Source organism: Eumetopias jubatus, unplaced genomic scaffold (genome assembly GCF_037043125.1).
Source record: "Eumetopias jubatus isolate StellerSeaLion01/CBP00866 unplaced genomic scaffold, mEumJub1_p1.0 scaffold_10, whole genome shotgun sequence".
In the NCBI taxonomy this organism is placed as follows: domain Eukaryota; kingdom Metazoa; phylum Chordata; class Mammalia; order Carnivora; family Otariidae; genus Eumetopias; species Eumetopias jubatus.
Window position 1 is genome coordinate 103,847,958 of NW_028274816.1, and position 13,083 is coordinate 103,861,040.

Below are 13,083 nucleotides of genomic sequence, written 5' to 3' on the forward strand. Positions count from 1 at the left end.
AACCTCTTTGAACTGAAACTTGTAAGAGAACAATACAGATCGTCCCTCCTCCTCCCCCCCCCCCCATATTACTCTCCCATCCATTATCCTTCTTAAATAGACACTTTGGGACAATTTACTGATGCGCCATTTCCATCCTATCTGGTTCTCGGGTTTGACATTCAAAAGGGGGCTGGAGGTGCGGAACCTCGGGCGCTCCGCGGCGAGCGTGCTTTAAAGCCACCGCCAGCCAGCGCCGCTGTAACCCCGCGCACCGGCCGGTCGCCGGCTCCTGCCCCTTTCAATCTGCGCCGACGCGGCGGCCGGATCCCGGGGACTCCCCGCGCCGGGAATCTCCCGCCAGCTGCGCGCTGCGTCCCGGCGACGGCAGGAGCACGTGGAGCGGCCGGGTAGCCAGAGCGCAACTCCAGCCCAGCCCAGCCCGGCGGCGAGATGGAAGGTGAGCCTCCAGCCTGCTTCTTTTCTAAGGGGTCTTTGAAAAGCTCGACCGGTGCATGCAGCAGAGAGAGTTCCTTCTGAATCTCGGTTTTGCTTCTATTTATTTCTTTTGTCAAAAGTAAATACGAGGCATTTCAGAAGGCAAAGCGTGTCGGTTCTCATACATCTCTCATACTGCTCCCCCCCCCAGCCCCCTCCTAACTTTGGAAAGTGATAACTTCTTCTCAATTTTATGTCTTAGGGGTTGTCAGACATGAGGGATCAACTCGAAGTCTGCAGAGGAAGAGTACTTATGGGGCGTCCCTGAAATGGCAACAAACCTGGGTTGGAATCACTGAGCCTTTTGGATGCTTATTTCGTCCATGGCCTCAGTGTCCATTGGAATTATACTAATCTGAGTGACTTCTTTAGAATGAAACGTGACAGTTTTTTTTTTTCTAATAAGAGTAAATGCTGTCATATGGGAAAGGTAAATTTTTAAGTGGTTGGCACTGGTGGTTCCCTTGGAACTCTATCTTCTAATGATCCTTCTTTACCCAAAGGCTCAATTAAAAAGTTTCATTTGAATTAACTTTGAAAGTCGTGAAACTCCTCACTTCTCAAAAAATTTCCAGTATATACTTACTTGGGATAACTAAAATTTCACACTGCTATTGTAAACTTATCAGTGGTCTTTTCAACAAGTGTTTGTAAAACCTTGAAAATGGCAGATGCTTTTCAAGTTGGGGAAGGTGGTGATATTTCGAAGATCAGAATTTGTGAGAAACATTTTGTTTCTCTTAATAAATGAGATACTGACACCTAATAAAAATGTTAATTTGATAAATATTATGAATAGCATGGATTGTTTCATAATAATCAAAGGATCTTCTGTTGCCAATGAACCTTGATCTTTGGCAACTCTAAGTCTAGAGTATATGAATTTATTTAAATTTGATTAAATACTTTGGGACATAAGATACAAGTGGTAGAGCTTCCCCCCCGCCACAATCTAATTGAATGCAGTATTGTGGTCCTGAATCCTCACTTTGTACATGGCTATGCCTACAATTTTTCTAACTGCCGTGGCCCATATAAATTTTTTTTTCTTGTAGAATGCCAAACAAGTCAATGAACAGTATGTGTTTAGTATGGATATGGAAACTTAAATGGCCATTATGAATAATGCTTCAGGTGTTTTCTCTTATGAAAAACTATGCTGTTAAATTTTAAATTATTGGGGGTTTAAACTAGCTCTAAAAATTGACATTGTGAATATTTAAAAATGGTTTATGAAGTGTAATTGTTAACATGTAAAGGTCTGGTTGGCCAAGAACAGGGAAAAAATTAGGTCACTGTACATTATAAAAAATAATTTTAAAAATTCTCATGCTTTAATTATTAGAGATGAGTTGCTGAATTTATTTTTGTGAAGTTTAAATCAATATCCAACACTATTTTTTCTTAATCATTTCAGTTCTCCGGACTAACATACAGAATAGTGTAAATCCGTGGAAACAAAGTGTTTCCCTGTAAATGTTAATACTCCTGAATTCATTTAATGTGAAATAAAGAAATTATTAGCTAAATAGCATAATTTGGGATAGTAATACCCCTAACAAGGACTTTTAGATAAGCCTGAATAGACTGTCTAAATAAGAAAGGAATGAAAACTTGTATAGAATTTGAGTTAGAACATACAAACTATAAATGGAAAGAGATGGAATATAGAATATAGGCAGTGATCAGTTGTGAGTTTAGATGTGTAGATTAAATTCATAGGTCTATAGAGATGGATGGCATATAATATGCTTAATGCAAAAACTTCACTTAAATTAAAAAATACAATTTAAAAAAGATTAGTGATGTGAATTTGGCTGTTCTAACATCAGGTCCTTGAGGACGGAGTAGTTGATGTAGTAAAATATCTAGTTCATTATAGCCACCTGAGATTAACTGGCCCATGTGTTTGATATTTAAAATATTTTTTAAATTATTTTGACATTTTGGCCTTAATATACAGAGATTCGAACGACTGTGTATACCTCTCGTTTCTTGGCAGTATGAGAAAGCAGAATACTTTATGGAATACCTTTATTTTCTGCCTAATTTGGTGGTCAGATTAACATGCTACAGTTTATTGTGAAATGTGAACCTGTTTAGTCATTCCTTCAGCATATAAAATCTGTCTTAAATTCATTCTTCAACAAACGTTTATTGAGACATTCTGTGTGTGAAGATGTCAGATGAAATAAGCTTTTGAAATTGATATTTTGTCATGTAGAAATGAAAAGTTAATACATATAAATCAGGAGCTATAACTTTTTTCTTTTCTCAATCTGTAATCCTAAATATTTTCTATCCAAAGACTCTTGATGTTGCTAAATTTTGTTATTTGTGTTGTAATAACAGTAGTTCTTCTGTCTGTTACAGTTAAGAACTGAGGTGGTTCACAAATACGAATTTCATAGGTATTGACATGTTTCTCTCATTTAATATAAAACCTTTCTATTTAAACAATATTGGCTAGAGATCTTCCTAAGTGTATTTATTACACAACCCCCTGTCTTATAAGCAAGGTACACAAGAGATCCTTTTATCTTGTGACCCTGGGTTACTATTCTAACCATCAGGTGATGTATTATTATTCTATAATATATTCTCATAGGGGTTTTGAACTGTGCAGAGTTGAATGCCTCCACACTAAATATTCCAGGGTTATTTGTCTCCTTCTTGATGTCAGCTTCTGCTTCTTACCACATGGCTTTTGTGGAAGCCATTTTTCATTTCTAAGTCCCTTTCTGTGCTCTGGATGGTTGAGTTTTACAGAGATATAGCCTCCAAATGGTGGAGTTTGCCAGCCCTCCATTATGAGCATATGAAGGATGAAATGGTAAAGTTCAAAGGAACAAAAGCTACAGAAAGGCCACAGGATCTTGATGGAACATAATTTTAGAAAATTCCTGTTTGCGCTTCCTATGATCCAACATGGGATTTCACACTTCCATGTCTTCACTAAAGTCTTCAGCCCATTCTTTACTTGGTTATGCCTACTTATCCTTCAAGAATCTGCTCAGGCATCATCACCGTGAAGGCTCTGCAGATGCCCGCCTTTTGATGACCTTCTCTGATGCCTTCTGGTGGTCACCCTACTGGTCCCTCACCTTCCTCCACCTAAGCTAAGTGATTTTCCTTTCTGTGCATACTTCTGCCAATTGTATTGAAGTTACTTATTGATTTAAATATTTATTCCCCCCACTGGTCTTTAAGCTTCTAGAGGGCAGAGAATATGTCTTATTTTTGTGTGCTCAGTACCAGGAATAGTTCTTGGTTCATAAAAGACCTTCAGAGTTTGTTGCCTTCAATTAAGAAAATAATGCTGAAGGGATGCCTGGGTGGCTCAGTCAGTTGGGCGTCTGCCTTTGGCTCGGGTCGTGATCCCAGAGTCCTGGGATCAAGTCCCACGTTGGGGGTCCTTGCTTGGCAGGGAGTCTGCTTCTCCCTCTGCTTCTGCTGCTCCCCCTGCTTGTGCTCTCTCTCTCTCTGACAAATAAATAAATAAAATCTTTAAAAAAATAGTGCTGAAAAGTAATTTTGTTATGTTTATTATGATGCCTTTTTATTTAATTTTTATGAGTAGGAGATTGGTGCTAGCAATTCTTTGCTAGGACTCAGAAAATTTTAAAAGTACTTAATTAAACAGTATAACAGAAAAAGAAAGCCAAGAAAACAAAAATGTTATTGGGTATTTTTGGCTAAACTATCCCTAAAGTCAAATCTTATCTATTAACTTTATATTGGTAGATTTCAGGATCACATATTAGTCCATTAAAATATGGATCAAATAGCAAAAATTTGCTTTCTCAACCAGTAAGATATAGATGATACCATAAAATTAGCATACAACTTTCCAGTAATACTTTTGTAATACATTATTGTAAACTTGTCAATATATTAACTGTATATATTCACTTATTTAGGACTAAAAGGTTATTCATAGATCTTTTATCAGACATCCAGTGTTAATAGGATCCTGACTCAAGCTGTAGTTTTAGACTATGTATGAGAAGAACTGAGAGATTAATACAGAAACCTGCCTGTAGTAGGTGCTCAATAAATGACTTTTTGTGCTAAGGATTCATTTATTATTTTGAAAAGAGATCCTAAACATCACCAGGACATAGAGATCACTCTGTTATCTAGCCTTTTAAAAATACAGCTTTTTAAAAACCATAAGGATGACTCTAAGGTCTTTTGAATCATTAAAAAAAAGATGAAATAATAATTATATTTCTACTATATGTAGATTATTTTAAATATGATCTATGTATAATTATTAGTTATTATTACTATATAATTATCAAAATACTTTAATCCCCAGTGATTTTGAATGAGATTATTTTTCAGTATTAATTGAAATCTGCTTTCTGTATCCAAAATTAAAGTTCTTAAGAGTCCAAAGTGGTGTAGAGTAAATCAAAATAAAATGAAGTTGATACCGTATTATAGTGGATATGTGTTCCACTTAGGAGAGATTAAAAAAAAGTAGGTGTTTAATAATGAATATGAAACAGAATAAAATGTATTTATGGAACAGTACTCTTTACTCACTGTCAAAAATTCATCAGTTTACCTCCCAACTTTTTATATCAATAGAATTGGCAACATATCATAAATTGTACTTGTTAATGTATGTTCTTAGAGCTGAAATTTTTGGCACATCAAATTATTTGTAGGTTTATACAGGAAACTTTTTTAGAATAAAAGAAACTGAAAATATTTCAATCGCATCACTGATGAAACAATATAAAGCTATATTTTCTACTTGTAACTCTTAATTATCTAAAGATTACTTAACTAGATTTATTGCTTATTTTGGTTTTTAATATACCTGTATCTCCTTCTAGACTGTCAGGTTCCAAAGTGTAGGCTTCTTTTTATCATCAGCCCATTCCTCAGCACATAGCATGGCTACAGTCATATTAATTGAATAAATTAATGAATGAGTTGCCTGTGTGTTTGGTCATTTGATTATTTGTTCAGCTTTTAGGGTAAAGAGAGTAAGAAAAATAGTGACATTGAAACTAGTTAATTTTGCTGGCTAATTTGTCAAAGGTGTTATTAAAGGTTTGGTAGAAGAGTTTGGAATGTTGGCTAAATCCAACAATATGAATACTACCATATTTTTCTAATCCAATATTGGCTCTACTCTGGGCAAAGTAATATAGTACCTTCTAACTTTTGGATTTGTTTAAAATTTTTGCTACAGTCTTTATTTCAGTGAAGCACTGCACTTTCCACAATAAACCATTTCTTTATAACAAATGTTTTGATTCTTAAAGTTGACAACATATTTCACTTAATTTGAGTTCTCTATCACAGCACCATCAGTTCACTTGCAAAGTGGTATCTATTTGAAAGACTATTAACTTATCAGAATATTTGGTACATCAGAATAGTTTCCTATAGTAATAGTCATATAGAGTCTGTGGATATGAAAAAAATATCATGCTCACAAACCTATAACTACTTTATAGATAAGGAGTTACATCATAGTTGATACATAATAGCTCCGGTCTGAAAACTGAAGGTTACTAATTTTTATATTTAACAATTAATCATTTTTGCTGTCGTCTGCCTTCATCTCTGTAATTAGGAAATCACTCACTAATACTCATTAATAGTTGATTTTATGCTTGCATACGATGTAGACAGTACCACAGATGTGCATCAGAGGCTAACTTGATTTAAATTTCATTTGACTTTCATGAATATCATTTACCAAATTTTAATGCATTGAAGATTATCATTTTATAAATTTATACTCTGGCCTCAAATAAAACTTTTTTTTTACCAACTCTTTGAAACACTTTGAAATATTAACATTTTATAAATGTGACGAGTAAGATTGTGGTTCTGCACTTGTATTTTTTTTCCTGTGCATAGTTGCTCATGTAAAATTATTTAAGTAAAAACATCATTAACTCTCCTATTCCCTCTATTTAACTAAGTGCCCATAAAGGCTTAGGCTAACGTATGTGGAACATGCTTTTACCACAGTGTAGTAACTAACTGCTCAATAATAAGAATGTGAGCATGGTACATCATGATTATATATTATAAATTTTTTTAAAGATTTTATTTATTTATTTAACAGAGAGAGACACAGCGAGAGAGGGAACACAAGCAGGGGGAGTGGGAGAGGGGGAAGCAGGCCTGCTGCCGAGCAGGGAGCCCAATGTGGGGCTCGATCCCAGGACCCTGGGATCATGACCTGAGCTGAAGGCAGATGTTTAACGACTGAGCCACCCAGGTGCCCTTATATATTATAAATTTTTAAAATACTTATTGTAAGGTTGGGTTACTTCTTGCTATTTTTATGTTCAGAATTAAAGAATGTAAAGATTTGTTAGATATTTTTAGTGATTCAACTTTGAAACAAAGATTACTTACCATTTTCTTTCAAATTTCAGGGAATAGTTTAAAAACTCTTCTGAAATAATGTGAAACACTTGCAAGTGGTAATGGTTTTTATATATGCATCTTCATTTCTTTTCATTTGACAAATAAAACAAAACACAGAAATAATGTATTTATTTGAAGCTGGTAAAAAGCTGCAAGTTTCATCTATATCTATAGATTTTTAGTTTTTGTTTGTTAAAACAGCCTTATTGTTCTCATTGTTTGACCTTTCAGTAATTATTATATATTGGAACTTACTATATTGTATACTACTAAGGTACCTCTTTATCTGTTTTATGTGTGGTAATCTATGTAAGATTTCATTTGAAAAATGAAGTGCCTCTTCAAAAAAAAGTTTAAAAACTACTGGGATAGAAGCATGCTTTTTAACTAAGTAGTCTCTGGACACCACTGTTGTTTAAGATTCAGCAAGTTCTGAGGAAATTATGACTGTTAGAAATTAAACCCCTGTCCCTTTGGCTCTACAACTTCCTTTGTTAAGACTAAGCTTCCTAACTTTATTTTGGTACCGTAGATGTTTTGCTGTACCATTCAAACCTTGAGAAATAGCTGGCCCATTGGCCTACAAGAAATAGTTGTCTAAAGCAGTTGTATGCCAGTGGATTCAAGCGAGAGAGATTCTTTATAACTGGTGTAAGCCACTGATACCCTACCTCTCTTGGTTTGAGAATCATTTCAGTAGGACAAAAGACTTTATGGACCATCCTGACCAACAGACTTCTGCTTGCCACCATAAAAACAAAATCCCCCAGAATTAATGGATAAAAGATTTAGGATGAGTCACCATTTTAACATTTTTCATGCATTCTAGAAATAAGATTGTGAGCTTGTTTGGTAAACAATACTGCAGTATAAGATAGGTCATTGGCATTTACGAATGTAACCTGCTGTTTTGAGTCTCTGAGTGGCCTGAAGGAATACAAGAATACATGGAAATTTGTAAATGTAATGGCTTTTGTAAAGATTTAATTGAATTAGTAGGACTGAGAAACCAGAGTACACAAGTATATAGCTTCTATGTTAGCCTAGCCAATAGCATCCGTGCACATCTTAGAGAAATCTGGAGTTTCTCAAAGGACTCCACAGTTTTCCATTGCAAACATCGATGACCTAATGTGGCCCTATTTGTCCCAAACTTAAGCAAGCCTAGGGAATTTTTACAGGTAACCTAACTTAGGGATGGAGACATACTCTGTGTAATGGGACAAATAAGGATTTAAAAAGTTGATAGAAAGAGTTAATGTAATGCTTACAGATCTTGTGGCTAGTACTTTATACAGTGACACTGATATTATAGGATGACTCCTTGAGCTATTCCATGGTCTGCCTCACAATTCAACAAGAATTTGGATGAGATACACAAAAAAAGACAAAAATTTGTTTTTATCAACAGAATACCCTTTTATAAAAAAATCTTATGTGGGACAGATGCAAGTGTGATGTCCCAGTTGAGAGAAGGGTGAGAGCAACAGACTACTGCTAGGCTTACCTAGCTGTTGGCCCTTTCCTTCTCCTGACACAGAGTGGCACCTATGGCAGCCCTCTGGAACCCTGGAGTTCCATAGAACACATTTTGAAAACTATGGATTCAGACTGTTACATGTTTTTTTTCTACTGGTAACCCTGTATGTAGACTTACTTCCTTCAATCCATTTTGAGGATTGCTGCCAGAATGATCTTCCTAAAATATCAAGTTACTCCCCTACTGAAAAACCATTTTAAGAGTTTCTTAGTAGGGCATTTAAGAAAATCCACAATGTAGCTTCAATATACCTTCCAGTGGTGTCCTCTGTCCTCTAATGTTATTCTGGACTGCTTAGTGTTCCCTGAACATGCACTGCTTTTCCTAACTCCCCATTTTTCTAACGCTGTTCAAACCCAACAAGTCCAAAAATGAACTCCTCTCTCCAACTCAAACCAACTTCTCCTGAATTCCCAACACTGTTAATAGCACCACAATCCCATTGAAATTCTTATTCATTCATTATGTTCCGTCACAAATGCCATCCCTTTTAGGAAGCCATCCTTCATTCCAGGTTGGAGTTTTTCCCTTTTTCTGACACTCAGTAACATTTTATGTCTAATGACTTCCAGAACCTAACTTCATTTTATGGAAAAATATTAAGTATTTTTGCATGGTTTCAATACAGTCTAAATTGTCTAAGAATGCAATTACTATATAAGTGAAGAGAAGATGATTCTTTGTTATGTTCAGAGCCAAGTCTCTTTTGCCATTATTGATTCAACCTGCATCCTCCTGTATTTTTAGGTCTTGCATTCATGGTGATTCTACAAATATGTCTGACTACCTTATTATTATGTTTTCTAAAATAATTGTGCTGGTATACTTACCTATTGAAATACAGATTATTTTATTATCATTTTTCACCTTTGTATGACAGTTGTGGCTTTATTAAAAGCTTACAGGGGTGCCTGGATGGCACAGTCGGTTGAGCCTCCGACTCTTGGCTTCAGTTCAGGTCATGATCTCAGAATCCAGGAATCAAGCCCCCCATCGGGATTCACACTCAGGGCAGAGTCTGCTTGGGATTCTCTCTCCTTCTCCCTCTGCCCCTCCCACTCATGCTTTCTCCCCCCACCCCAAATAAATAAATAAATCTTTAAAAAAAAGAAAAAAATCTTACATGTCTGGGTAGGTTATATTTAATTCATGATGATAAAAGAGGTATTATAAAATATTTTTTTAAAAGGGGGCACTTCTTTCCAGATCATTGGCTGTGTGGGTCAGGGTGGCCTGAGCTGGGGGTCCTGTGCTGAAATGCTTCAAAGCCTTGTTAAAAATGTTGGGGTCCCCATGAAGCCCTACTATACCTAAGTTTGCCAGGGGATTTGGGTAGGAATGGGGTTGATGGGCTTCATCATTTATAAGATCAGGAGTGCTGATAAAAGAAGTAAAGCTTTAAAAGCTTCAAGTCTTGCACATGCTCATGGTCATTATTTTTTTTTAAATGATTTTATTTATTTATTTGACAGAGAGAGACACAGCAAGAGAGGGAAAACAAGCAGGGGAAGTGAGAGAGGGAGAAGCATGCTTCCCGCGGAGCAGGGAGCCCAATGCGGGGCTCAATCCCAGGACCCTGGGATCATGACCTGAGCCGAAGGCAGACGCTTAACGACTGAGCCACCCAGGTGCCCCTTGCTCATGGTCATTATTAACCAGCTTTACTTGGAGGACACATCAGATGGCACATCATTCTGGCTGTAAATCTCAGAAGCTCTGTTAGATGGGAACATGGAATATCGCTGTACACTTGTAGATGTGTTGTTTCCTTGGTGGTGTGAATAAATATAACCATGAGGTGCAAAAAATAAAATAAAATAAAAAATAAAAGGGGGACACTTGGCCTTGGTAAGGTTGAAAACCGCTCTGAGTTTACTATCCTGCAAGAGAATAGCTGCAGCCTAAATAAGATAATGTATATGAAAATCACCTTGCATAGTCCTAGACACAAAGTTGAGGTCCAGCAAATTTTTATTTTAGTTCATAAATCATTTACAAGGATCCTTTAGACCCTTGCTAATTTAAATATAGTCTGTGGACCAGCAGCATCAGCAACATTTGGCAGTTGTTACAAATGCAGAATTTTAGGCCAGACGTGTTGAATTAGAATCTGCATTTTAACAAGGTTCCTAGGGAGTTCTTGTGCACATTAAAGTCTTATAAGCATTGCCCACAGTTTGAAAAGTATCAGTGCAGCTTATCATCAGTCTCATAGCACATGTTGGATTAGTAGTGGTGGATCATCTTTATATATGTGTTTAGAATATAATTTTTATTTAAATGCTGATTTTAAAAGATAGTTGAATAACAAAAAGTTTTATAACATTTATTTTTGACTTGTTTTTAATACATTTATAACACAACCTAATCAAAAAATCAGAAATCTTCATTCATTATTCATTTAAAAAATATTTATTGAATGCCTATTATGTGCCATGTATGCAAAATATTGGCAATACAGTGGCAGACAAGATAGGCAATGCTTTTGCTGCCATCGAATTTATAGTTGGGTAAGAAAGAATAAATAAGAAACAAATGAAATAATTAAAATTATATAAGTGTTATGAAGGAAATAAAAAGAGTGCTAATATGGAGATTAATGGTCAGGGACATGGTTGGTGAACCTCCCCTCTTAAATATGAGGTTTTGTTGGAGATAGAAATTTGGTCATTGGGGCGCCTGGGTGGCTCACTCGGTTAAGCAGCTGCCTTCGGCTCAGGTCATGGTCCCAACGTCCTGGGATCGAGCCCCGCATTGGGCTCCCTGCTCTGCAGGAAGCCTGCGTCTCCCTCTCCCACTCCCCCTGCTTGTGTTCCCTCTCTTGCTGTGTCTTTCTCTGTCAAATAAACAAATAAAATCTTAAAAAAAAAAGAAATTTGGTCATTTTCAGCACATAGATGATATTTAATGCCATGAGAATGGATGGGATCACCTAAAGAGAGAATGTATCATAAGAAGGGGCCTCAGGATTGAGTCCTGAGAAACATCTAATTTATGTGGGGTCAGGTAGAGAAGGAAGAGCCAGCAAAAGAGAAAGAGCAGCCAGCAAGGTAGGAGGAAAACCAGCGGAGTGTGGTATAATGGAATTCAAGAGAAGGGAGTGTTTCATGAAGGAGTAGGTGGTCAGCTATGTTGAATGTTGCTGAAAAATCAAAGTGAGGGAAAAAATTGCAAGTTGGTTTTAGCAACATAAAAGTGGTTTCTGTGGAGTGGTGGGGATGGATACCAAATTAAAATGGTTAAAGGAGGGATGGGAATAGAGGAGGTAAAAATGTGGATACAGACCATTTTCCCCAAAAGTTTAGCTAGGAAAGAAGCAGAGAAATAAGTGGGGCTGTTGCTGGAGAGAAATGTGGATCAAGAGATTTCATTTGTTTTTGTTTTCCAAAGACAAATGACACTTAAACTATCTATAGTCTAAGTTTATTTAAAAAAAAAAAAAGTGTGCCTGGGTGGCTCAGTCGTTAAGCGTCTGCCTTTGGCTCAGGTCATGATCTGGGGATCCTGGGATGGAGTCCTACATCGGCCTTCCTGCTCAGCGGGAAGCCTGCTTCTCCCTCTCCCACTGCTTGTGTTCCTGCTCTCGCTATCTCTCTATGTCAAAAAAATAAATAAAATCTTTAAAAAAAAAGGCTCAGAAGAAAAGCCAAAGTTCTTAAAAACAAATGAAAAACAAAAAATACTCCAGGAGCAAAATTGAAACAGATCTTTTTTCTTTTTTTAAAAAATTTTATTTATTTGACAGAGAGATACACATCGAGAGAGGGAACAGAAGCAGGGGGAGTGGGAGAGGGAGAAGCAGGCTTCCCGCTGAGCAGGGAGCCTGATGTGGGGCTCAATCCCAGGACCCTGGGATCATGACCTGACCCAAAGGCCGTCAATTAACGACTGAGCCACCCAGGTGCCCTGAAACAGATCTTGAAATCTCAATTCTCAGGGAAGTTTGATTGGAGTATTAGCTATCACTGAAAATATCTTCATATCTACTTGACATATGCCATGTAAATACATTTCCTCACTGTGAGAATTTTTAAGATATATGCTGCCCATTTAGTAGATGATTGATGTAGTCTGTACTCTTCTACAAAGAATCATGAGAAAACCTTGAAATTCACTTTTTTCAAAAATGGGAAGATAATGCTATAATGGCAATTCTAAGGTTTGCAGTTTTAGATATTTGAATATGTTTGAGTGTTCAACAGATTTTTTTTTAAATTAGGGAATAACTTATGCAGTGAAGTGCACATGTCTTATGTTATATAGCTTGATTAATTTTTACCTATATACACACCTTCCTGATCAAGTTATGGAACATTTGCATCACCCCAGAAAGTTCCCTTGTGCTCATTTATAATTGGTATGCCCCCTTTGCCCTAAGTTAAACGTTATTCAGATTTCTATCATCATAGATCAGTTTTCCTGTTCTTGAGTTCCATATAAATAGAACCATACAGTATGTGCTTTTTGTTCTTTAGTGTCTGGCTTCTTTTGCTCAACATACTTTTGAGGTCTACCCACATTGTTACATTTGTTGGTAGTTTATTTTCTTTTATTATTAAAAGGTATGAGTATACCACAATCTGTGTATTTATTCTACTGTTGATGGACATTTGATTTTTTACAGTGTTTGTATTATGGACATTCATATGCATGTCTTTTTT

The 13,083-nt window shown here is 36.4% G+C and overlaps 1 protein-coding gene and 1 pseudogene across 2 annotated transcripts in view; both read left to right on the forward strand.

Moving 5' to 3' along the window:
• The first annotated feature begins 250 nt into the window (after positions 1–250).
• Positions 251–13,083, forward strand: part of IKZF3 (IKAROS family zinc finger 3) — an 87,840-nt gene continuing 75,007 nt past the window's right edge. For both annotated transcript variants that reach the window (XM_028089776.2, XM_088028285.1), the window contains exon 1: positions 251–439. In XM_028089776.2, the coding sequence (XP_027945577.1) occupies positions 433–439 (7 nt within the window). In that variant the 5' untranslated portion in view covers positions 251–432. The remainder of the gene's footprint in view (positions 440–13,083) is intronic.
• On the forward strand, positions 9,599–9,853 carry LOC114198391 (ATP synthase F(0) complex subunit j, mitochondrial pseudogene; annotated as a pseudogene).